The sequence below is a fragment of the Microcaecilia unicolor genome, chromosome 12 (assembly GCF_901765095.1).
Source record: "Microcaecilia unicolor chromosome 12, aMicUni1.1, whole genome shotgun sequence".
Taxonomy (NCBI): Eukaryota; Metazoa; Chordata; class Amphibia; order Gymnophiona; family Siphonopidae; genus Microcaecilia; species Microcaecilia unicolor.
The window spans coordinates 81,261,611-81,287,231 of record NC_044042.1 but is presented as its reverse complement, the minus strand read 5'-3'; the positions used below and the strand labels follow the sequence as shown (position 1 = coordinate 81,287,231).

The 25,621-nt window shown below is 49.0% G+C and overlaps 1 protein-coding gene across 1 annotated transcript in view; it reads left to right on the top strand.

The window, feature by feature from the left end:
- Positions 1–25,621, top strand: part of MEIOC (meiosis specific with coiled-coil domain) — a 340,208-nt gene that overhangs the window by 240,306 nt on the left and 74,281 nt on the right. The window contains 1 exon segment of the mRNA XM_030221652.1: positions 3,301–3,481. Coding sequence (XP_030077512.1) covers positions 3,301–3,481 — 181 coding nt within the window.

Here is a 25,621-nt window from a genome sequence, read left to right as displayed (position 1 = left end):
AACCAAACAGTGACTGGGTTTATATAGTAGTTTAGAAAGGAACAAGATAGCTCTTGGCAGGAAACAGGTGCCATGGTCTAAATAGACATGGCCAGACTCCCTGGCAAAGTACAGAGACATATCCTGCAAAATTTCCCCAGAAGCTGAGGACCCTCCACGTTGGCAGTATAACCTCACAGATAGAATTGGCAACACACAAACTGTTCATGCTTTTTGTATGTGTTAGGTCCCCCCCTCCCCCCCGCTTCTCAGTGCCATTGGCTAATGCCCTTTTTGCCCACCTGTAGTAGTTCCTAAATTATGTAGACGAGATCTTGTTTGGACCAAATGCAAGATCTATTATATTAGCATCTGAGCTATTAAGCAGTCTGAGAAATACTTAGATAAACAAATAAACTGAACCAGTTCGGCACTATTTGCAGCAGTGGTTCAAACCCCACCCCTCCCCTCCCCTCCCATCTGGATGAACCAGTTAATTTTATTTATTAGGCTTTTATCATGTTTTTAAAGACATTCACCAAAGGTAGTTTTCAGGAAGTATAACCCAGACATAGGCATTAAGTAATTACGTTAAATCTTCAAGTAACTGTATACAATTATAGTATGCCACGTACAATGTCAGAACAATACACATGATCTTAATAGACAGAAGTGACAAGCGAGATACAGCATATAGACAAGATAAGAGGAACAAATGGTAAATTGTGTGTACGGTCAGAAAAGGTACATGCAGTTGGACTGTTGAATGGCCGCTTAGTACAGGGTACAAATACAATTGGAATGAGAAAGGTCTTAATCTAAATATGTTCAGTGGCTTAACAATATCAATAAACTGCTTGGGATTCCATTTACAAGCAACTAGCTCGATTTCTTCTTTTTTTTTTTGGGGGGGGGGGGGGAGGAGTGCCTGGAGTAATTCTGTGTTTTCTTAACTGCACTTCCTTAATGGGTCACTTAATGGAGCAGAGCTAGTTGGTTTCGCCAGGATAAAGCCTCAAGAGTGGGAACAGAACAAAGAGACCCCTATTAAAAGAGTAAAGGATCCTCCAAGGGTGTTCTAGATTAGATTCACAGTGTCCAAAAATGGGCCCCAGGGAAGTCTTGAGCCATCTTCCACTTATGCCTCCACAACTTTTAATATAAGTTAACAAAAGACTTCTAAGGGTAGAGCATTATCACTTGGCCTTGCGAAGTTCTAATCCTTGAGTTGGGTTAATGGTAAACAAGTGCCGGGTTTGGTTACTTGTGAATACAAACTAGTGCTCACTGAGACTGTGGAGCCCTGGTGGGGAAAAGGAACATTACATGAACTTTATTTAGCCTGTAATGTGAAGAGGCTCTACACCAGGCTTGTCCAGCTCATGTCCCATGGGCCAGAGCATTGCCCGCCAACCACATTTTCTTGGCCCGCAGAAGCTCCAGGTGAAGTCCTCCAATAGAATCCATTTCTCTGCTGTGATTGGTCTAACTGAGAGCTTGAGCCAAGAGGCACCAGAAGTTGAGGCTGTTCCCACTGTATCAAGTCTTGTGAGAGTTAATACCGCAAGACCAACCTGGTGCAGCACAGCTCGACCTTATAGTGAAACCAGCCAAGGTAGAGAAGCAGGGATCCCATTGGAGAACTTCACCTGGAGTTTCTGCTGACCACTTACAGGGAAGTAGAGAACCTGAGGCAGGGAATCAGTCTCCATCGAAACAATTAGGTGAGGGGAAGCAGACAGGGTGAAAGTGGTGTGGGGGGATATACATATAAGAGGAAGAACGGGTGAAGGATGGGGGAAAGAGAGAAAACTAGAAAGTGTTTGTTTTGTTTTTTTTAATCAATACAGTATTAACCTGGGTTTAAACATGGTTTGGATTATTTTTTGAAAGGAAATTCCATTATCAAAATTTGATGGCTGGAAAGGGAGAGAGAAATAGGGCAAGACTGGATGGGTGGAAAGGAAAACAAGGGCAAGACTGGATGGGAGGGGAGAGAGAAAAACAGAGCAGGGCAATGCTAGATTAGGAGAAAGAGAAATAATAGGAGGTAGGGGAGAGAGGCAGGCGACGCTGAATGGGCTGGAGAGAAAGCAGAGGGGGGAAATACTTCATAGGAGGAGGGAGAGAGAGAGGTAATGCTGCATGGGGGGGGGGGGGGGGGGAAGAAATGTGGTCGTGGTGAATGGTGCAGAGGGAGAGGAGGAAGAAAAAGACGGAGACAATGCTACATGCCAAGGGCAGGGTTGCATATGAGAGAGAGAGAGAAAGAATGGGGTAGAGAACATAGGTGAAGGCTGGGGAATCATATGAGAGAATGGGTGAGGGCAGGGGGTACATAGAGAGTGATTGGCTGAAGGTAGGTTACATATGAGAGGGTGAATGGGTGATGCAGGGAGGGTACATAGAGGGAGAATGGGTGAAGGTAGGGAGGATACGTAAGAGAGAGAATGTATGAAGGCGGGAGGTACGTATGAGAGCGAGAGAATGGGTGAAGGTGGGGATAGATATGAGAGAGAGAGAGAGTAGGTGAAGGCAGGGTAGCATGGGAGAGAAAGACAGCGTGAGTGTGCTCACACGCGCACACGTGTGTCTTGGCCCTCTGAATGTTACGAAATATTAAATGTGGTCCTCAATCAAAAATTAAAAAAAATGTAAAGTTGGGACAAGCCTTCTGTACGCTTTGTAAATACCAGTGAAGTGTTTGCGTTTCACTTGCACCCCTGAGTGACTGTTGAGATTCCATACCTGGCAACAAACACTACCATAGTGCACACAGCTGGCAAGTAAGTTGTTATCTGAAATATGATTTCACAACTAATTATGCAAAGATTGATGTATGGTTCGTTTCTTTCATATGGTGTCAAAGTTGCAGAGTTGTACTACTATGTGAGATTTGATCTGAACTCACTTAAGACCAAGAAGTAGGGCATTAAAGAAACATTTTAAATGTGTAATTTCTTATTTAGGATTAATTCCATGGCATGACTTCTATAGTTATACAAATTTTGCAGTAAAACGTGGAATGAAAAGACGTGTTTGGCATCTATATAGCTTACATACGTATAGTTAGAGGGTTCATAAATATTTTCTTGGACATCATTTTTCAGTGATAGAATACTTCCATAGACATTAATGATTTGGTTATGAAAGGTAACTCTGACTTGAAGTATGTACTGCCTAGCAGTTTTTTTATTTGATTGATTTTACTTATTCCATTGCATTTTAGGTACAAAATATTTACACTGCTCTTTGAGTAATGTAAATGACCTGTTAAACATTTTTTCATCTAATATAGTGTTCTATCAAACTTCGACACAGGTTGTGACTCTACTGGGCAAAATGGAACGATTCCGTAGTTCTCCTCTGCATGCCAATATTTTGACAGCCCTTGATAGACAGTTGGAGGCAATTCACATTGTTCAGGCACGTAGAAAGGATGAAATTGTTAATGCATCAAATCGGCAAAGACAAGGTGTTCCTCGTTGCCAGGATGATAGAGGTACTATACCATATTATGTTACCTTGCTTGTTCTGATTGTTAATGTCAAAAGTTTGAAAATTACGAACACTATAAATAAACAAAAAAACTAGAACATGAAAAATAAAAAAAAAAGAAAATCTAAGAAACTATGTAAGACAAATCCTTGGAACAGCAGATACAGGATAGGAGCTTCCAGTAGTGCTTCATGCAAGCCGTACTCAGGCTGCTGTACTTGAGTAACAGAATTTTTTTGAGGAGAAGCAGGATGTCATGTGTGATGATTGACCAGAAACTGACTTTTAGATGGCACATAGACAAGGCATTGCAATCTTCTTTCTTCACATTACAACACATTAGTTGTTAGTTCTTATTTGCCAGTTTCATATATTCAAATGCTTATTTTTGCCCCTAGATTATTCTCTGGGCCCCCTTTTTCTTCTTTAAATGATTATAACTAGTCTAATCATAGGCGATCGGTGGCCCAACTGTTTGGGGAGGCTAAAGGGGATGGGGTGGGGCCAAGGGCGGAGCTTACATACATAATTGTCTGACAACACACAGAAAAAATGTCACAATACCTTTTATTAAATTTAGATATTAGATATGTATCATATGTCAAAGAATAAAGTGGTTGCTCAAAGCATATACGAACCACAATCACTCAACTGCAAAACACTATGCAAAAATTTGTGCAAAAACACACTCAGAACCTTACTGTACCATAAATATTACACTGGGCAGACCCTATTACAGCAATATACCACCCATACGGAAAATGCAGACCGTCGTCAATATGAAACAAGGGATCATAATAACACAATTCTCATGTAGAGCCACAAAACACTCTTTTATGGTGTTTTGTTTTGTTACATTTGTACCCCGCGCTTTCCCACTCATGGCAGGCTCAATGCGGCTTACATGGGGCAATGGAGGGTTGAGTCACAAGGAGCTGCCTGTGCCTGAAGCGGGAATTGAACTCAGTTCCTCAGTTCCCCAGGACCAGAGTCCACCACCCTAACCACTAGGTCACTCCTTTTATTAATGACCATAAGTAGATCCTTCAAGAGGTAGTGTGTCATGATTTAGGCTCTACACCCTTTCTGATGTTTTGGTGCCACCTCAGTAAGGCCAGCACACAATCTCTCCACTGCAAAACACTATACACAAACTTGTGCAAAAACACACTCATAACCTTACCAAACCATAACACTAATTCAAAGGACAGGACGAACTACATGCTTTTGCGTGGAAAGGCAGCACTGTAATTACACCGGGCTCTAAAACACCAGTACACAACCTAGAGAAAAAAAAACAAAACAAAGGGCTGCAAATACTACACGCTAGCAGAATACTGCACCTTGATCACACATGAAAAACACATGACACAACAAATATGAAGGCAAAATAGTGAACTGGAAAGTACCTCAAGAAGTCAGACTCAGCATGCAGCAATACTAGAAAAATTGAAACTTACATTCAAAATATCACAGATGCACATTTCCAGAAGCTGACATATTCCAATATAATTCTGAAAAAAATACTTGTTTCTACCTTTGTTGTCTGATCATTTAGTTTTTCTATTCGCTTTGGTCCTAGTGTCTTCTGTTTTATGCAGTGTCTTCTTTCCATTTGATATTTTTTCTCTCACCATGTCCACCATCCTCCTGTGTCCTTATGCGTCCTGTCTACCTTCTGTAGCCCTGTCCCCACCCTTTCTCCAGTTTCAGCATCTGCCCTCAGTGTTCCGATCCAGCCCTTAAATTCAGCAATTTTCCCTCCATCCATATCCAGCATTTCTCCTCACTCCCCTCTCCTCTATCCATGTGCATCTACTTCCTCTGTCTTCCCTCCCCTCCACCCATGTCCAGCATTTCTCCTCTCTCCTTTCCACTCCATCAGTGTAAATCTTCTTCCTTTGTCTTTCCTTCCCTCTATCCTTGTCCAACATTTCTTCTCTTCCCTGCCCTCCCCTTCATCCATGTCCAGCATGTGTCTCCTCTCTTCCTGTGCCCTCTCCTCCATCCAAGTGTGCATCTCCTTCCTGACTTCCCTCCCCTCCATCCATTCATGTCCAACAACTCTCCATTCTCCCCTGCCCTCTCTCCATCCATCCATATCCAGCAAATTTCCTCTCGCCCCTCCCCTCCATCCATGTCCAGGAACTCTCTATTCACCCCTGCCCTCTCCTCCATCCATGTCCAGGAACTCTCTATTCACCCCTGCCCTCACCTCCATCCATGTCCAGGAACTCTCCATTCTCCCCCGCCCTCTCCTCCATCCATGTCCAGCAACTCTTCTCCCCCGCCCTCTCCTTCATCCATCCATCCATGTCCAGCAACTCTCCCTGCCCTCCCATCCATGTCCAGCGATTCCCCCCCCCCCCCCCCCCCGTGCGTTTAAACCTTTTACTTTTAGGCGCAGAGATGGCAGTGAAGAGGACAACACAGCTTCTCCCTTCCCTCACAGTGTCCCACCTTCTGCGATAATGCATTTCCTGTTTCCGCGAGGGTGGGATACTGTGTGAGGGAAGGGAGAAGCTGGAGGCGAGCCTGCTGTATTGTCCTCGTCACTGCCGTCGCTGCGCCTGAAAGTAAAAGGGTTAAACATGTTCAAGGGGGGGAGGAATGGAGAGGAGGGCTGTTGATCGGGGAGCTGAGGGCAGGAAGGAGTGGAGGGACCGTCCGAGAGCTGTCTGGCTGCAGCGCTGCTGCGCCAGACAGCCCTGTGTTTGGGGGGGCAGCAGCCAGGGGAAGGTCACGGTTGGGCCTCTTATACGGGACGCCTATGTCTGTCCTCCCATCCATATCCATCAATTCTCCTCTGCCCTGCCCTCCCCTTTCCTTTCCCTCTCCTCGATGTCCTGCGATTTTTTTCCTCCTGACATTCTCGCCTCTAGCGTTCCCTTCCCCCTCATTGTTCCGCCTTCTGATGTCATTACGTTTTAAGACAAGGGTGGGGCAATGAGTGGGAATGGATGTTACGAATCCAGGCATTTAGATGTAGAATGTTGGAGGTGCAAATCATTATATAGAATAGTAAATGATTGCAGATAAAGGCCTGAACAGTCCATCCAGTCTGCCCAACAAGATAAACTCATTTTACATGGTATGTGATAACTTTATATGTATACCTGAGTTTCATTTGTCCTTGCCATTCTCAGGACACAGACCTTAGAAGTCTGCCCAGCACTCTTCTTGTACTTAAAGTTCTGAAGCTAACGTCGAAGCCCCTTAAATTTACACCCTAGCCCATCCATATCTATTCAGTTACAATCAGGGCCTAGACTGTAGAAGTTTGCCAGCACCAGTTTTGCTTCCCAGTTACTCGCATTACCACCCAGTCTCCGCTAAGATTCTGTAGATCCATTCCTTCTAAACAGGATTCCTTTGTGTTTATTCCATGCATGTTTCAATTCTATTACCATTTTCATCTCACAACCTCCCGCGGGAGGGCATTCCATGAATCTACCACCCTTTCCGTGAAAAAGTACTTCCTGACATTGCTCCTGAGTCTACCCCACTTCACCCTCAATGCATGTCCTTCCCGTCTCCGGAAAAGGCTTTTATGTGGATTAATATATTTCAAATATTTGAATGTCTGTATCATGTCACCCCTGTTTCTCCTTTCCTTCAAAGTGTACATGTTAAGGTCAGCAAGTCTCTCCTCATATGGTTTGCAACGCAAATCCCATACCATTTTTGTAGCTTTTCTTTGCATCGCTTCCAGTCTTTTTACATCTTTAGCAAGATACGGCCTTCAAACTGAACACAATACTCCAAGTGGGGCCTCACTAATGACTTGTAGAAGGGCATCAACACGTCCTTTCTTCTGCTGATTATACCCCTCTCTATGCAGCCTAGCATCCTTCTGGCCACAGCCGTCACCTTATCTCATTGTTTCTTCACCTTCAGATCCTCGGACACCAACACTCCAAGGTTTCTGTCCTTACTAATCTCTCCTCTCCATCCGGTGTCTCTTTTGGGTTTCTGCACGCAAGTGCATCACTCTGCACTTTTTGGCATTTAAATTTTTAACTGCCAGACTCTTGACCATTCTTCTAGCTTTGGAGATCCCTTCTCATTTTTTCTACTCCCTCCAGGGTATCCTCTCCATTGGCTATCTTCGTGTCATCCACAAAAAGGCAAACCTTTCCTTCCAACCCTTCAGCAATATCTCTCACAAATATATTAAACAGAATAGGCCCCAGCACCAACCCCTGAACTCCACTGCTCATCTATTCAAGGTAAATAAAACATGCGGACTGTGAAAAATTGCAGGAAACCCTTTGGAAATTGGAAGACTGGGCATCAAAATGGCAGGTGAAAATTTTTTAAATCATTTTACTGAATTACATTCACATTTATCACATAAATGTAAGGAAAAACAGAAATTAATATAAAGGAAAAAGAAAACATTCCATATCATCATGCTGATCAATCCATAGACTGGTGGGTTGTGTCCATCTACCAGCAGGTGGAGATAGAGAGCAAACTTTTGCCTCCCTATATGTGGTCATGTGCTGCCGGAAACTCCCCAGTATGTTCTCTATCTCAGCAGGTGGTGGTCACACACAGCAGCAGCTCTGGCTAGGCCTCCAAGCCTAATTTTTAGGTTTTGTTGAGTGCCTGGGGTTGAGGGCTCTTCTTCAGCAAGTGCAAACCTGGTGGCGCCAGGTCCCTCCTTTTCTCCCCCCTCCCGCTGGCTCCGTTAAAAAAAAAAAAAATTTTGAACGTCCTTAAAGGCGTTTATTTCGACGTTTATTTAAACGTTTATTGCAGCTACTCACTGGGACACCAGTTCGTTACAGCTCGGAGCGGAAAGCAGGTAATTTTTACCTTTTTATAGCGGGCAGGGGGTTCCCCGATTGATCTCCACGTGGCCTATGGCGTCGGAGGGTGAGGGCGCAAAGAGTCGCTCCCCGGATCGCTTGGGCGCTTCTAGAGGGGATGCGGGGGTCTTAAAGTCTGATTCGCCCTTGTTGGGTGACAGTTTCGTGACCGATGAGTGTCCCGGTCCTTCCTCCGGTGTGGCGGTTTTTCCCGCCATAAACGCCCATCCCCCGCTGCTCGCCTCCGCCATCTTGGCTGGCCACGCGGCTCGGATGGCTTCTTCTTGGGCCGCCCTTGAGGTGGGAGACATTAATGCCATGAACGCCCTTAATTTGGGCGACGGCACAAAAGCGGCTAAAGTTAAGCGCCGTTCTTCCCGCGCGGCTCCTTCGCGGAGTGTCGCACCGGACGCCATCTTGGATGCACAGCATGTCTCTCCCCCGCTCTTGCGAGCGCCGGTTGAGGGTTCGTCTAGGGCTGTAGCCCAGGCTGCGGAAGTGCACAGTCTGGGGGGTTTCTCCCCCGAGTTTGTTTTGCTGCTGCATCAGGCCTTCCTTATGCAAAACGCTGCCCCTGCTCCCTCGTCTGGTAAAGAGGTTGAGGCCCCCGGAGGTAAACGCCCTCGGGTTGATTCCCAGGCCTTGGAGGACTTTGTCTCCTCCGATGTAGATGAGTGCAGCGTGTCTGAGTTCTCCCAACGGTCCTTTGCGGATTCCTTGGAGGAGACGGATCCCTGCTCGGATGGAGCGGATGACCCCTCTGCAGCGCGGCTCTTTAGCTCAGAGGATTTCCCCAACCTGTTAGTGCAGGCCATGGGCATTTTGAAGATTTCCTCTCCGGAGGACGTCTCTCCCTCAGCCCCTGTTGGCTCTGCCATTATGCTGGGGACGAAGCGCCCGCCTAGAACCTTCCACGTGCATGAAGCCATGCACACCTTAATTTCGGCTCAATGGGATGTCCCGGAAGCGAGCCTTAAAGTGGCTAGGGCTATGTACCGCCTCTATCCTTTGCCTGAAAGTGAACGTGAGGCCTATCTGTGGCCTACCGTGGATTCTTTAATCACTGCGGTGACTAAGAAAACGGCGTTGCCGGTGGAAGGTGGCACGGCCCTAAAGGACGCCCAAGACAGAAGATTGGAGGCGGCCTTAAGGTCGTCCTTTGAGGCGGCTGCTTTAAGTTTGCAGGCCTCAGTTTGCGGCTCCTATGTGGCCAGGGCGTGCCTGACTATGGTGCAGCGGGCTTCCCCCTCGGATCATTCCTTGAGGGCTGATTGGCCGGCCCTGGAATCGGGCTTAGCCTATTTGGCAGACTTGCTGTATGATGTCTTGAGGGCCTCAGCTAAAGGCATGGCTCAGACAATCTCTGCGCGGCGGTGGCTTTGGCTGAAGCATTGGTCTGCTGACCACGCCTCTAAATCCCGCCTGGCTAGATTGCCTTTTAAAGGCAAGCTGCTCTTTGGGGTCGAGCTGGACAAAATCGTGACCGATCTCGGCACGTCTAAGGGCAAGAAGTTACCAGAGGTCAGGGCTCGGGCTAGTATTCGCCCCGGTACCTCCAGAGGACGGTTTCAGGAAGCCCGTCGGTACCGCCCGGGCAGGTCGGGCTCCTCTGCCCCCTCTTCCTTCAAGAGGAACTTCTCCCCCAAGCAGCATTCCTTTCGCAGAGACCGCCGTCCCGGAGGTGCTCCCTCCGGTCCTCCCCCAGGGTCTCGTACCCAATGACGGGGCCTTGGTCCACGCCCCAGTGCAGATTGGAGGGCGGCTGTCCTCGTTTCTGGGCGAGTGGACCACAATAACTTCAGACGCTTGGGTGCTGGAAGTCATCAGAGACGGCTACAAGCTAGAGTTCTGCCGACCCTTAAGAGATGGGTTTGTACTCTCTCCCTGCAAGTCTCCGGTCAAAGCTGTGGCAGTGCAGCAGACCTTGGACAATCTGATCCGCCTGGGTGCGGTCGTTCCGGTGCCAGAAAATCTGCTTGGCAAGGGGCGTTACTCCATTTACTTTGTGGTACCAAAGAAAGGAGGTTCTGTACGGCCTATCCTCGACCTCAAAGGGGTCAATCGGGCCTTGAAAGTGCGGCACTTTCGCATGGAGACTCTCCGCTCTGTTATAGCAGCAGTGAAGGCAGGGGAGTACCTGGCATCCTTGGACATCAAGGAAGCGTACTTGCATATTCCCATCTGGCCTCCATCAACGCTTTCTGCGTTTTGCAGTCCTGGGCCGACACTTCCAGTTCAGAGCCCTCCCGTTCGGGTTGGCTACTGCTCCGCGGACCTTCTCCAAAGTAATGGTGGTCGTCGCGGCCTTACTGAGGAAGGAAGGAGTACAAGTCCATCCTTATCTGGACGACTGGTTGATCCGGGCCCCCTCTTATGCAGAGTGCGGCAAAGCTGTGAACCGGGTGGTTGCTCTTTTGAGCTCCCTGGGGTGGATCATCAACTGGGAGAAAAGCCAGCTGCGCCCAACTCAGTCCCTGGAGTATCTGGGAGTTCGATTCGACACCCAAGTGGGCAGAGTGTTCCTGCCAGACAATCGGATTCTCAAGCTTCAGGCTCAGGTGGACCAGTTCCTGGTAGCCTCTCCTCTTCGGGCTTGGGACTATGTGCAGCTGTTGGGCTCTATGATGGCCACGATGGAAGTAGTGCCCTGGGCCAGGGCTCATATGAGACCACTACAACTCTCTCTGCTGCAGCGCTGGACTCCGATGTCGGAGGATTATGCTGTGCGCCTTCCCTTGGACCCAGCAGTGCGTAAGGCGCTGAGCTGGTGGACGCAGACAGACAAGTTGTCTGCAGGAATGCCTCTGGTGACCCCGGAGTGGATTGTCGTCATGACGGACGCCTCTTTGTCGGGCTGGGGAGCCCACTGCTTGGGAAGGACAGCGCAGGGGCTCTGGTCTCCTGCAGAGGCAAAGTGGTCTATCAACCTCCTGGAACTCAGAGCCATTCGGTTGGCGCTTTTGGAGTTCATCCCAGTACTGGCGTTGAAGCCTGTACGGGTCCTGTCGGACAATGCCACGGCTGTGGCCTATGTCAACCGCCAGGGAGGTACCAAGGAGGCCATGAATCTATGCCAGTGGGCGGAAGCGAACCTGGAACAGCTGTCAGCGGCCCACATTGCCGGAGTCATGAATGTCAAGGCGGACTTTCTCAGTCGCCATACCTTGGAGCCCGGAGAGTGGCAGCTATCTGCTCAGGCGTTCTTGGACATCACGAAGCGCTGGGGCCAGCCGAGCCTAGATCTGATGGCGTCATCGGCCAATTGCCAAGGGCCGCGCTTTTTCAGCAGAGGACGGGACCCTCGATCCCTGGGAGTAGATGATCTTCTCCAACAGTGGCCGACACAAGAGCTTCTCTATGTGTTCCCGCCCTGGCCCATGTTGGGCAGGGTGCTAGACCGGGTGGCAAAGCATCCGGGCCGGATAATCCTGGTGAGTCCGGATTGGCCCAGACGTCCCTGGTATGCGGACTTGATCAGGCTCTCAGTCGACGATCCTCTGCGGCTGCCAGTGGAGCAGGGTCTGTTACATCAGGGTCCCGTGGTGATGGAGGATCCCTCCCCCTTTGGTCTTACGGCCTGGCTATTGAGCGGCAGCGTCTGAGGAAGAAGGGCTTCTCAGACAAGGTCATCGCCACTATGCTGAGAGCGAGGAAGCGCTCTACTTCTACTGCTTACGCCAGGGTTTGCCGTACCTTTGCAGCGTGGTGTGAAGCAGGCTCATTTTCTCCATTCACTGCTCCAATTTCTTCAGTGTTGGCATTCCTGCAAGAAGGTCTGGAGAAAGGCCTGTCGCTCAGTTCCCTTAAAGTCCAGGTAGCGGCCCTGGCTTGCTTCAGGGGCCGCCTGAAGGGTGCTTCCCTGGCTTCGCAGCCAGATGTGGTGCGTTTTCTCAAGGGAGTTAATCACCTGCGCCCTCCGCTGCACTCGGTGGTGCCTGAGTGGAATCTCAACCTGGTGCTAAGAGCGTTACAGAAGCCGCCTTTTGAACCCTTGTTGAGGGCATTTCTGAAAGACCTGACGTTGAAAGCAGTCTTTTTGGTGGCTATCACTTCAGCCAGAAGAGTTTCCGAGCTCCAGGCACTCTCATGTCGAGAGCCTTTTCTGCAGTTCACTGAGGCAGGAGTGACTATTCGCACAGTGCCTTCCTTCCTGCCCAAGATTGTTTTTCGCTTCCATATGAATCAGCAGCTCTGTCTCCCTTCCTTTAGTAGGGAGGACTACCCAGAGGAATACTCTGCTCTCAAATATCTGGATGTGAGACGAGTTATCATCAGATACTTGGAAGTGACCAATGATTTCCGGAAATCGGATCATCTGTTTGTCCTGTTTGCAGGTCCTCGTAAGGGTCTGCAGGCTGCTAAGCCTACAGTGGCAAGATGGGTCAAGGAAGCCATTGCAGCGGCTTATGTGGCCGCGGGGAAGGTGCCGCCTATCCAGCTGAAGCCTCACTCCACTAGAGCTCAGGCGGCCTCGATGGCAGAGGCCGGGTCCGTCTCCTTGGCAGAGATATGCAAGGCGGCAACTTGGGCATCGGCCCATACATTCTCCAAGCATTACCGCTTGACTGTGGCTGCTCGGGCGGAGGCCCGGTTTGGAGCTTCAGTGTTGAGGTCAGGGATTTCAATGTCCCGCCCTGGGTGAGTACTGCTTCGGTACATCCCACCAGTCTATGGATTGATTAGCATGATGATATGGAAGGTAAAATTATGTATCATACCTGATAATTTTCTTTCCATTAATCATAGCTGATCAATCCATAGCCCCTCCCAGATATCTGTACTGTTTATATTCTGGTTGAATTTTAGGTTCAAGTTTAGTCTTCAGTTACTTCAGGAGGACTTCGTGTTCAAGTTTTTTCACTTGGACTCTTCAAGAGTTGAGACGAGTTTGTGTTACAGTGAGCTGCTGCATTCCTCTCCCCTCTGTTTTTACGGGGCTGGATTGAGACTTAAATTCTGCCGGCACTCCCTCCCGCTTCGTGCGGCTGTAGGGCAGCTTTGTACCCCTCCCACTTCGGCGGTGTTAGGGTCAGTCAGCTCCTCCCGCGGTTGCGGTTGCAGGATAAGCCAGATCCCCCCGCATCGGCGGGGTGGTGTCCCTCCCCCGCTCCGCGGGGATGAGCTGGACGGATTCCCCTCCCCCACTTGTGTGGGGATGAGCTGGGTTAATTCCCCTCCCCCGTTTCGGCGGTGGTGAGCTGGGCAGAGTGTCCCTTTGTGGGTGTAATTCTCTAAATGCTGAGTCCTGCGGATGGAGCTTTGATATCGACATACTGAGGAGTTTCCGGCAGCACATGACCACATATAGGGAGGCAAAAGTTTGCTCTCTATCTCCACCTGCTGGTAGATGGACACAACCCACCAGTCTATGGATTGATCAGCTATGATTAATGGAAAGAAAATTATCAGGTATGATACATAATTTTACCTTTTCTCTCATCAATATATATTATACTAGTAAAAAAGGCCTGTTTCTGACACAAATGAGAGAGTGCATGTGAGAGTGACTGTGTGTGAGAGAGTGAATGTGCGAGTGTGTGTGAGTGAGAGAGAGAGTGTCTGTGTGAGAATGAGTGTGTGCAAGTGCATATATGAGACAGTGTGAGAGAGAGTGTGTTTCACACAGATACAGTGTGTGCGAGACACAGACTTTCTGTAAGACTGAGTGTATGAGACCAAGAGAGTGTGTGAGTGACTGTGTGACACATAGAGCACGCTGTGATACAGTGTGAGACATAGTGTGTGAGAGAGAGAAAGACATTGACTGTGAGAGAGAGAGTGTGTGTGAGAGAGAGAGAGAGAGAGAGAGTGTATGTGTGACAGAGATACCTCCCCCCCCCCCCCTCTCTGGTGTCAGGTCCTCTCGCTCTCGTGTCTGAGCGTTACTGTGCAGGACGCTGAGCTCTGGCTGTGCTTCAAGGAACTGACCAATCCCATTTAATAGAATGCACCTCCAGCATTCTGAAGCCGAGAAACCTCGTGTGGTTGGTCACTTCTGCTTGTGACAAACCCGGAAGTACGTGATGTCAGTTTAGGAGATGGATACAGAGAACAGGAATGCCTCAGCCATGCAGTCAGCTTCAGAATGTTAGAGGTGCATTTTATTATATAGGATAATTGTCCACAATTGGGAGATCCAAGATCAGGAAAACAATCTCAAAGAAAATAAGAGAAACTCAAAATGGTTAATCTTACAATTCATATTTTCTGAGGGAGGAAGGTTAATCGGTAATTGCAGCCGGTACAGTGGTAACTAAAGGAAGTTGCTGCAGAGGGTTCTTCATCTGTTCTTTCAACTCCACAAACTCTTGTAATTTCTTAGGTTCAACAAATAAATAATAAGGAAATAAAACACATGGAAATCGCACTAGGAAGGTGCCACCTAGGGCAAAGATTCCTGGCTTAAAAGCCAAGAATTCACGCCTCCTAGTCTGCGATTCCCTTGATATGTCAGGAAATATATTCATCTTTAACCCAAAAAACTATCAGCCATGTGTCAGAAATACAATTTCAAAACATTGTTCCTATCTAAATCAAAGGCGAAAGTCACTAATAATATAACTCTATCTGTAATTTCTGAATTTTCCAAAATGTCAGTTAAGTTCACATCTCTTTTCTCTGATCAAGAACATTTTAAGGAAAATATAAATCACTTTATTTTTTATTTTTTTATTTTTGTTACATTTGTACCCTGCGCTTTCCCACTCATGGCAGGCTCAATGCGTCGGGCAATGGAGGGTTAAGTGACTTGCCCAGAGTCACAAGGAGCTGACACCAGAGGGTGGCTATCAGAAGGTATTTGCAAAATATCAGAGAAATATTTCTTCAACAGTTCAGTAGCTGATATATAGGATGTTATAGGAAAATTTATCATTCTCAAGTTATTTTTCCTTAATTGGTTTTCCAGAAATTCCAATTTTTACAAGAAACATGGCTGTCCTTCATTACCAAATTAACTGATTTTCGTAGAGAAACCATTTCTGTAGTCAAAGTCTCTATTTTTATATCTTGGACTTCCACTTTGTTAGATAAGTATTAATATAAATTCTTTAACTCGCATGTGTATTCCTGAAAAATTTTAAACATCTCTTAAACTCTTAAAGAAGAGAGTTATTCACACTCTGCAGCACTTCCCATAGTGCATCCATTGTGACATTATTGGCTTCACCAGATCCAATTTCTCCACGGAAACCGCTCCAGATATCTTCGGGGGGGGGGGGGGGGGGGGGGGGAAGAGCTCACTCTCCAATCCCCCAGTTGGTTTATTATCCGGAGTCGATGCTGCGCCAGGACCTCCTCGGGTCACGTGAAAATCCTAACCCACTTCGGGCGTTTCCACTGTCGACCTCCATAGCGAAGCATTACTGTTTCCGGGTCTTGGAGGGGTCGTGCCAGCAGGGGGACTCAAAGTCACTCCCTCTCCACTGAGATTCGGCGATAAATCCTTGCTGTTCCCCGAAGCAGGAACCGATATCCCCGACGTTGTGACCCTGAATCTCTCCAAAGTAGGCTGAGAAGTGGTGGGAACCCCAGCAGTGTTAGAGGAGGACAACACCACGGCTTTGCCTTTTCTCTTCCCCATTCTCTGGGGAGTGCGCCTACTTCTTCAGGTATTCTGATGTAAAACGGGAACTCAACTAACATACGTCCTCCCTCGACGCCATCTTGGATCCTCCAGTTTGGGACACTCTTTGTCTGGTTTCTCCTCAGAGGCCTGTCTGATATGGGTAACCTTGTGGCAGATGAAATTTAATGTGGACAAATTTAAGGTGACCAAAGGAATCTGCGTACACAGAAAGCTCTGTGGCTTTATAGGAATAGGAATATATAGGTAAAGGTGGGTACTGGACCACGGGTTCCAGAGATTGGAGAGACATAATCTTGAGTTACAAAACGTTTATTAATAAAAGACTCGACACAATGCTGTGTTTCAGCCACAGAGCCTGCATCAGGAGTCTAAAAACAAATATGTATATATGAGGCATATATAAATACAATTTCTCCGAGGACAAGCAGGCTGCTTGTTCTCACTGATGGGTGACGTCCACGGCAGCCCCTCCATTCGGAAACTTCTCTAGCAAAGTCCTTTGCTAGTCCTCGCGCGCACCGCGCATGCGCGGCCGTCTTCCCGCCCGAAACCGGCTCGAGCCGGCCAGTCTTCTTTTGTCCGCACTCGGTACGGTCGTGTTTCGCCGTGTCGAGCCCCGGAAAGTCGACCTCGCGCGTCCAAATTTATTTTGACGTGTTTTTTTTCTTCGGAAAAGTCTTTAAAAGTGTCGGGAAGTGCTCCGGAAAACCCCCCCGGGTTTCGTGTCAACCCCTTCCCGTACTTCCAGCTTTTTGCCCCGATAAGTTTTCTTTCGTCGTCGGGGTAGGCCTCTTTTTGGCCTCAGTCGAGATTTTCTCCCTTAAAATTTTTGGTGCTCTTTTTCCGTCATTTCGGATTTTGATTTCGCCGGCGTGATTTTTCCGCCCATGACATCGAAGCCTTCCAGCGGCTTCAAGAAGTGCACCCAGTGCGCCCGGATAATCTCGCTCACTGATCGACACTCGTCGTGTCTTCAGTGTCTGGGGGCCGAGCACCGCCCTCAGAACTGTAGTCTGTGTTCCCTGCTTCAAAGGCGGACTCAGGTAGCGAGATTAGCCCAGTGGAACGTGTTGTTCACGGGTTCTTCGTCGGCATCGCGAGTGCATCGAGGCATCGGGCCTCTGCATCGGCGCCAAGGTATCGGGCGACTGCATCGACGTCGGTGGTACCGGGACCTCGTCTGCTGATGTCGGACGGTGGTGCATCGTCAGGAGTGCAGGTGAGGGCTGTCCATTCCCCTGCTGGTGGCGGTGAGCCTTCGGGTGGGTCTCCTCCTACCCTGAGGGCTCCTGCGGTACAGCCCCCCCGAGACCGACCTCCTTCGGCCTCGGCCCCGAGGAAGCGACGGCTGGATTCTACGTCCTCCTCGTCGGTGCCGGGGAGCTCCGGTGACATGCTTCGGAAGAAGTCGAAGAAGCATCGACACCGGTCGCCTCCCCGCGTCGGCACCGAGAGCTCTGGGTCGCCGAGGGAGTCGGCACCCAGCAGGCATCGGCACCGAGAGGACCGCTCACCCTCTGTTCAGGAGGTGTCGATGCGCTCCACTCTGGACAGCCCGGAACAGCCTCCTCGCCCGGAACAGGTTCTGACGTCGACGCCTGCATCGACCTCTTTGCCTTTCTCTGCAGCCGCTCTGAACGAGAGCCTCCGGGCTGTTCTCCCAGAGATTCTGGGAGAGCTGTTGCGCCCTACCCCTCCGGTACCGGCGGTGCTTGCGCCTCCGGTACCGTCGAGCGTGGCGCCGGCTGGCCCATCGCCCGGGGTGAGGTCCCCGACGTCGGTACCGCGTGCGGTGCCGACGGCGGCCACCTCCCAGGAGGGCTCCCCGACTACGTCGGCGGAGGGAGCTTCGCCGATGCGGGCGAGGGAGTCTACCTCTCGACGCCCCCATCGTGGACGTGGCTCCACCGAGTCGAGCCGGGCGAGGTTGCAGACACAGGTTCGTGAACTTGTCTGACACCGAGGGTGAGGCCTCGTGGGAGGAAGAGGAAGACCCCAGATATTTCTCTGACGAGGAGTCTGAGGGTCTTCCTTCTGATCCCACTCCCTCTCCTGAAAGACAGCTTTCTCCTCCTGAGAGTCTGTCTTTCGCTTCCTTTGTCCGGGAGATGTCTACGGCCATCCCCTTCCCGGTGGTTGTGGAGGACGAGCCCAGGGCTGAAATGTTTGAGCTCCTGGACTATCCTTCTCCACCTAAGGAAGCGTCCACTGTTCCCTTGCACCATGTCCTAAAAAAGACATTGCTTGCGAACTGGACCAAGCCACTAAGTAATCCCCACATTCCCAAGAAGATCGAGTCCCAGTACCGGATCCATGGGGACCCAGAGCTGATGCGCACCCAGTTGCCTCATGACTCTGGAGTTGTGGATTTGGCCCTAAAGAAGGCTAAGAGTTCTAGGGAGCATGCTTCGGCGCCCCCGGGCAAAGACTCTAGAACCTTAGACTCCTTTGGGAGGAAGGCCTACCATTCTTCTATGCTCGTGGCCAAAATCCAGTCTTACCAGCTCTACACGAGCATACACATGCGGAACAATGTGCGGCAGTTGGCGGGCTTGGTTGATGCTCTTCCCCCTGAGCAAGCCAAGCCTTTTCAGGAGGTGGTCAGGCAGCTGAAGGCGTGCAGAAAATTCCTGGCCAGAGGGGTGTATGACACCTTTGATGTTGCGTCCAGGGCCGCTGCTCAAGGTGTGGTGATGCGCAGGCTCTCATGGCTGCGTGCCTCCGACCTGGAGAATAGACTCCAGCAGCGGATTGCGGACTCGCCTTGCCGTGCGGACAATATTTTTGGAGAGAAGGTCGAGCAGGTGGTAGAGCATCTCCACCAGCGGGACACCGCATTCGACAAGTTCTCCCGTCGGCAGCCTTCAGCCTCTATCTCTACAGGTAGAAGATTTTTAGGGGGAAGGAGGACTGTTCCCTACTCTTCTGGCAAGCGTAGGTACAATCCCCCTTCTCGACAGCCTGCGGCCCAGGCTAAGCCCCAGCGCGCTCGCTCTCGTCAGCAGCGTGCGCCTCAGCAAGGCCCCGCGGCTCCCCAGCAAAAGCAAGGGGCGAGCTTTTGACTGGCTCCAGCAGAGCATAACCGACATCCAAGTATCAGTGCGGGGCGACCTGCCGGTCGGGGGGAGGTTGAAAGCTTTTCACCAAAGGTGGCCTCTTATAACCTCCGATCAGTGGGTTCTGCAAATAGTCCGGCAAGGATACACCCTCAATTTGGCCTCAAAACCTCCAAATTGTCCACCGGGAGCTCAATCTTACAGCTTCCAGCACAAGCAGGTACTTGCAGAGGATCTCTCCGCCCTTCTCAGCGCCAATGCGGTCGAGCCCGTGCCATCCGGGCAAGAAGGGCTGGGATTCTATTCCAGGTACTTCCTTGTGGAAAAGAAAACAGGGGGGATGCGTCCCATCCTAGACCTAAGGGCCCTGAACAAATATCTCGTAAAAGAAAAGTTCAGGATGCTTTCCCTGGGCACCCTTCTTCCCATGATTCAGGCAAACGATTGGCTATGCTCTCTGGACTTGAAGGATGCCTACACACACATCCCGATACTGCCAGCTCACAGACAGTATCTGCGATTTCAGCTGGGCACACGTCACTTCCAGTACTGTGTGCTACCCTTTGGGCTCGCCTCTGCGCCCAGGGTGTTCACAAAGTGCCTGGCTGTAGTAGCAGCGGCGCTTCGCAGGCTGGGGGTGCACGTGTTCCCGTATCTCGACGATTGGCTGGTGAAGAACACGTCCGAGGCAGGAGCCCTGCAGTCCATGCAGATGACTATTCGCCTCCTGGAGTTACTGGGGTTTGTAATAAATTACCCAAAGTCCCATCTTCTCCCAGTGCAGAGACTCGAATTCATAGGAGCTCTGCTGGATTCTCGGACTGCTCGCGCCTATCTCCCAGAGACGAGAGCCAACAACTTGTTGTCCCTCGTCTCGCGGGTGCGAGCGTCCCAGCAGATCACAGCTCGGCAGATGTTGAGATTGCTGGGCCACATGGCCTCCACAGTTCATGTGACACCCATGGCCCGCCTTCACATGAGATCTGCTCAATGGACCCTAGCTTCCCAGTGGTTTCAAGCTGCTGGGGATCTAGAAGACGTGATCCACCTGTCCACGAGTTTTCTCGAATCCCTGTATTGGTGGACGACTTGGTCCAATCTGACACTGGGACGTCCTTTCCAAATTCCTCAGCCGCAAAAAGTGCTGACTACGGATGCGTCTCTCCTGGGGTGGGGAGCTCATGTCGATGGGCTTCACACCCAAGGAAGCTGGTCCCTCCAGGAACGCGGTCTACAGATCAATCTCCTGGAGTTGCGAGCGATCTGGAACGCTCTGAAGGCTTTCAGAGATCGGCTGTCCCACCAAATTATCCAAATTCAGACAGACAACCAGGTTGCCATGTATTACATCAACAAGCAGGGGGGCACCGGATCTCGCCCCCTGTGTCAGGAAGCCGTCAGCATGTGGCTCTGGGCTCGCCGTCTCGGCATGGTGCTCCAAGCCACATATCTGGCAGGCGTAAACAACAGTCTGGCCGACAGATTGAGCAGGATCATGCAACCTCACGAGTGGTCGCTCAACTCCCGAGTGGTGCGCCAGATCTTCCAAGCGTGGGGCACCCCCTTGGTGGATCTCTTCGCATCTCGAGCGAATCACAAAGTCCCTCAGTTCTGTTCCAGGCTTCAGGCCCCCGGCAGACTGGCATCGGATGCCTTCCTCCTGGATTGGGGGGAGGGCCTGCTGTATGCTTATCCTCCCACTCCTCTGGTGGGGAAGACTTTGTTGAAACTCAAGCAAGACCGAGTCACCATGATTCTGATTGCTCCTTTTTGGCCGCGTCAGATCTGGTTCCTTCTGGAGTTATCCTCCGAAGAACCGTGGAGATTGGAGTGTTTTCTGACCCTCATCACGCAGGACGAAGGGGCTCTTCTGTATCCCAGCCTCCGGTCCCTGGCTCTCACGGCCTGGATGTTGAGAGCGTAGACTTTGCCTCTTTGGGTCTGTCAGAGGGTGTCTCCCGCATCTTGCTTGCTTCCAGGAAAGATTCCACTAAGAGGAGTTACTTCTTTCTGTGGAGGAGGTTTGCCGTCTGGTGTGACAGCAAGGCCCTAGCTCCTCGCTCTTGTCCTACACAGACCCTGCTTGAATACCTTCTGCACTTGTCTGAGTCTGGTCTCAAGACCAACTCTGTAAGAGTTCACCTTAGCGCAATCGGTGCATACCATTACCATGTGGAAGGTAAGCCGATCTCAGGACAGCCTTTAGTTGTTCGCTTCATGAGAGGTTTGCTTTTGTCAAAGCCCTCTGTCAAACCTCCTACAGTGTCATGGGATCTCAATGTCGTTCTCACCCAGCTGATGAAACCTCCTTTTGAGCCACTGAATTCCTGCCATCTGAAGTACTTGACCTGGAAGGTCATTTTCTTGGTGGCAGTTACTTCAGCTCGTAGAGTCAGTGAGCTTCAGGCCCTGGTAGCCCAGGCCCCTTACACCAAATTTCATCATAACAGAGTAGTCCTCCGCACTCACCCTAAGTTCTTGCCAAAGGTCGTGTCGGAGTTCCATCTGAACCAGTCAATTGTCTTGCCAACATTCTTTCCCCGTCCTCATTCCTGCCCTGCTGAACGTCAGCTGCACACATTGGACTGCAAGAGAGCTTTGGCCTTCTATCTGGAGCGGGGACAGCCCTACAGACAGTCCGCCCAATTGTTTGTTTCTTTTGATCCCAATAGGAGGGGAGTGGCTGTAGGGAAACGCACCATATCCAATTGGCTAGCAGATTGCATTTCCTTCACTTACGCCCAGGCGGGGCTGGCTCTTGAGGGTCATGTCACGGCTCATAATGTTAGAGCCATGGCAGCGTCGGTAGCCCACTTGAAGTCAGCCTCTATTAAAGAAATTTGCAAAGCTGCGACGTGGTCTTCTGTCCACACATTCACATCTCATTACTGCCTGCAGCAGGATACCCGACGCGATAGTCGGTTCGGGCAGTCAGTTCTTCAGAACCTGTTTGGGCTTTAGGATCCAACTCCACCCCCCGAGGGCCCTGTTTGTTCTGTTCCAGGCTGCACTCTCAGTTAGTTGGTAAATTTTTTAGGTCAATCTCAGTTATGTCCTCGCCGTTGCGAGGCCCAATTGACCATGGTTGTTGTTTTGAGTGAGCCTGGGGGCTAGGGATACCCCATCAGTGAGAACAAGCAGCCTGCTTGTCCTCGGAGAAAGCGAATGCTACATACCTGTAGAAGGTATTCTCCGAGGACAGCAGGCTGATTGTTCTCACAAACCCGCCCGCCTCCCCGTTGGAGTTGTGTCTTCCCTTGAAGTGTATTGTCTTGCTACATACTGGACTGGCCGGCTCGAGCCGGTTTCGGGCGGGAAGACTAGCAAAGGACTTTGCTAGAGAAGTTTCCGATTGGAGGGGCTGCCGTGGACGTCACCCATCAGTGAGAACAATCAGCCTGCTGTCCTCGGAGAATACCTTCTACAGGTATGTAGCATTCGCTTTATGTATGTATATATAACCAATCATAAACATATATATAAGTACAAATAACTAGTGGAACATCAATTCATCAATCATACAGAAATCTATATAAAGGTAAAAAAAATAAACATCTATGCATATACATGGCAGAGTATATAGACATGAATAAACCAAATACATTAAAATGTAACTGGTACAGAAAAAATCTAGGAAAACTTACTGATCTTTGTGCAAGAAAGAATGGATGAAAAAAGTTCCAAATGTGAAGAACTTCCAATTGAGCAAGCTGGGTGGTCTACAAAGATATATCATATTAAACATCTTGTTGAATGCAATCTGTTTGTATGTGCGTGTATTGTTAAAATAAAAGAATGTGGATGCAGTCAAGATGAGAGAATTAGTGCACAATCATCGAGTGGCCTAGTGGTTAGGGGGGTGGACTTTGGTCCTGGGGAACTGAGGAACTGAGTTCAATTCCCACTTCAGGCACAGACAGCTCCTTATGACTCTGGGCAAGTCACTTATCCCTCCGTTGCCCCATGTAAGCCGCATTGAGCCTGCCATGAGTGGGAAAGCGCGGGGTACAAATGTAACAAAAAAAAATTTTTTTTTTTAAACTGGAGTGAAATAAGATATAGTGGATACATGGGTGAATATAAATAAATGTATATGGTGTGTTATAGATAGGATAATATAACAGAGTGTGCTACAGTAAAAACTGAAACAGTTAATGCCATATATAGCGAGGGTGTCTAGAGGAAGTGTCAAAAGTAGTAATCCAAGAACGGGTAATGATACTGTGTAAAACAGGTGTCTTATAATTTAGAGAGTGTGACTGTGTAAAAAAGCAAAACTGCGATACTAAATAGCATATATTGGTGAGAATGGTGCCATTGGACCAAATCTGCAAATTTAAAGATGTGATCTATGAAAAGTATTGCATGTGAATGATGGAACTGCTAAAAAGCTGAGCATAATATAGGGTATGTTCTTTCATAACTAAAAAAACAGTGCAAAGTAAATAGTCATATGGCAACATGAATACATAGCATGAGTAAGTATAATGTGATCTAACGGTAAATACAGCGGAATTATAAGTAGGAGCCGCTAAATTCTTCCCAAGGAAAACATTTCACAACCTGATACAATCAATGGTACTAAGCCACTTAGATTACTGCAATGGAATTTATGCGAGATGTAAAGAACAAACCTTAAAGAAACTTCAGACCGCTCAAAAAAAAACGGCAGCTAGTCTTATAATTGGTAAAGCGCAAAACCCCTCCGCGAAAAACTACACTGGCTCCCAATCAAAGAACGCATCGCTTTCAAAATATGCACCCTGGTTCACAAAATCATCTACAGAGAAGCCCCGAGATACATGACAAACTTGATCGACTTACCAGTTAGAAATACATCCGAATCAGCACGATCTTATGTAAATCTGTACTACCCAAGCGTCAAAGGACTTAAATACAAAACTTCTAGTTTTTCCTACATAAACACACAACTGTGGAACGCATTACCAAAAGCCTTGAAAACGATGCACGACCACCTAAACTTCCGGAAATCACTAAAAACTGACCTGTTTAAAAAGGCATACCCTACCGATCCAACTTAAATTTCTAATCTCTGCAACACAACCAAACTAAAGCACGTAATGGAAATAACACAACTCTTCCGTTCTCCAATTCCCTAATGTGGCTGTGCCACATGAATTGATCTTACCACAACATCACCCTGTATTTGTTCACACCGGAGCCTACAAAGGCCTCTCCGGTACTATGTAAGCCACATTGAGCCTACAAATAGGTGGGAAAATGTGGGATACAAATGTAATAAAAAAAAATAAAAATTAAACCGCTAAATCATAAGAAATTAAAAGTTTGACCGCTGAGTAAAAATATATGTGAGTGATATAGATAGAACCACTGAACATAAATAATTGAATAAATTGGACCGCACAGCATAAAAGCATGTAACTGTATAGAAATATTGTTAAAGTACCTATGTCTTGTATCTAAAGACAACCAAGGAGGAAGTGGAACCAAAGAGCTATGTAAAGCACCCCTGTCGTGTGCTGTCTGAACCATAATAATGTTGAGAAGTGATAAAATATACCTGGTTTTTACAGACCAAACCTAATTAGATGTTGGAACAGATATGTCTGCCTGAGGACGGGAAAAGCAGGGGCTTATCTGCGTGGGGCCACAGGGGCCTGGGCCCCTGCAGATTTCGCCCTGGCCCCCCTCCCCGCCGTCAACCCTCCCCCGCTGCTTACTTTTGCTGGCGGGGGGCCCCAACCCCCGCCAGCCGAAGTCCGACCCGCAGTCTCCATATTTCATCTTCCTCCGTGGCCATGCTGCAAGGAAGTAACGCTGCAGTGCTGATTCGTTGAATCCATTTCGGAGTCGGACGTTGACGTCGGACTCCGAACTGGATTCAACGAATCAGCACTGCAGCGTTACTTCCTTGCAGCATGGCCACGGAGGAAGACGAAATATGGAGACTGCGGGTCGGACCTCGGGTGGCGGGGGTTGGGGCCCCCCGCCAGCAAAAGTAAGCAGCGGAGGAGGGTTGACGGTGGGGAGGGGGGTGGAGAGAGGCGGGGGAGGGAGGCAAAAATGTGCCCCCCCTCTCTGGCTCTGGCCCCCCCCCTACCGCCGGATTCCAGATACGCCCCTGGGGAAAAGTCAAGGTCATTGGTAGAGGTTAAGCTAAAGTTACATAGTGAAAGTTTACCAACTATGTAAGGATTCAAGACTTTTTTTCTCGGGTTAGACAGGTCTCAAAAATTGTCCTAGGGACTGGTGGTCTGAATACAGGGGGTGTTTACACTGCTTTGGGTAAGTCGGGGAACAATAGACTGAGGGAAAGGCAGTGTGGTTCAATAGGTTTACTGGAACCCTGAAGCAGTTTTAATATGCACATGGTTCCATTATAATCATTTACAAAATTTAAGGGAAAAGGGACTGCCCCATGGCTCAGGGCGAGAAGCAGAACAAACATAACAATCAGATATGTTTAAACTCCGGATAGTATACCGAATCCAGTCTAGCCACACATTAGCTTCATCGAAACCAGTCTCAAGAACAAAAGTTTCCCTAAGGCTGGTTACGTTGAGGAGCTTAATGGGAATCTTTGCTTCTGAAATTTGAGGTAGTAAGGGATTAAGTGAACCAGCATTGGATATTTGAGGGTAAGTGACCATCACATGAAAGCAACCAACAGGATCTGTGTTGGTGGCTTTTGTTCCAATACTGAA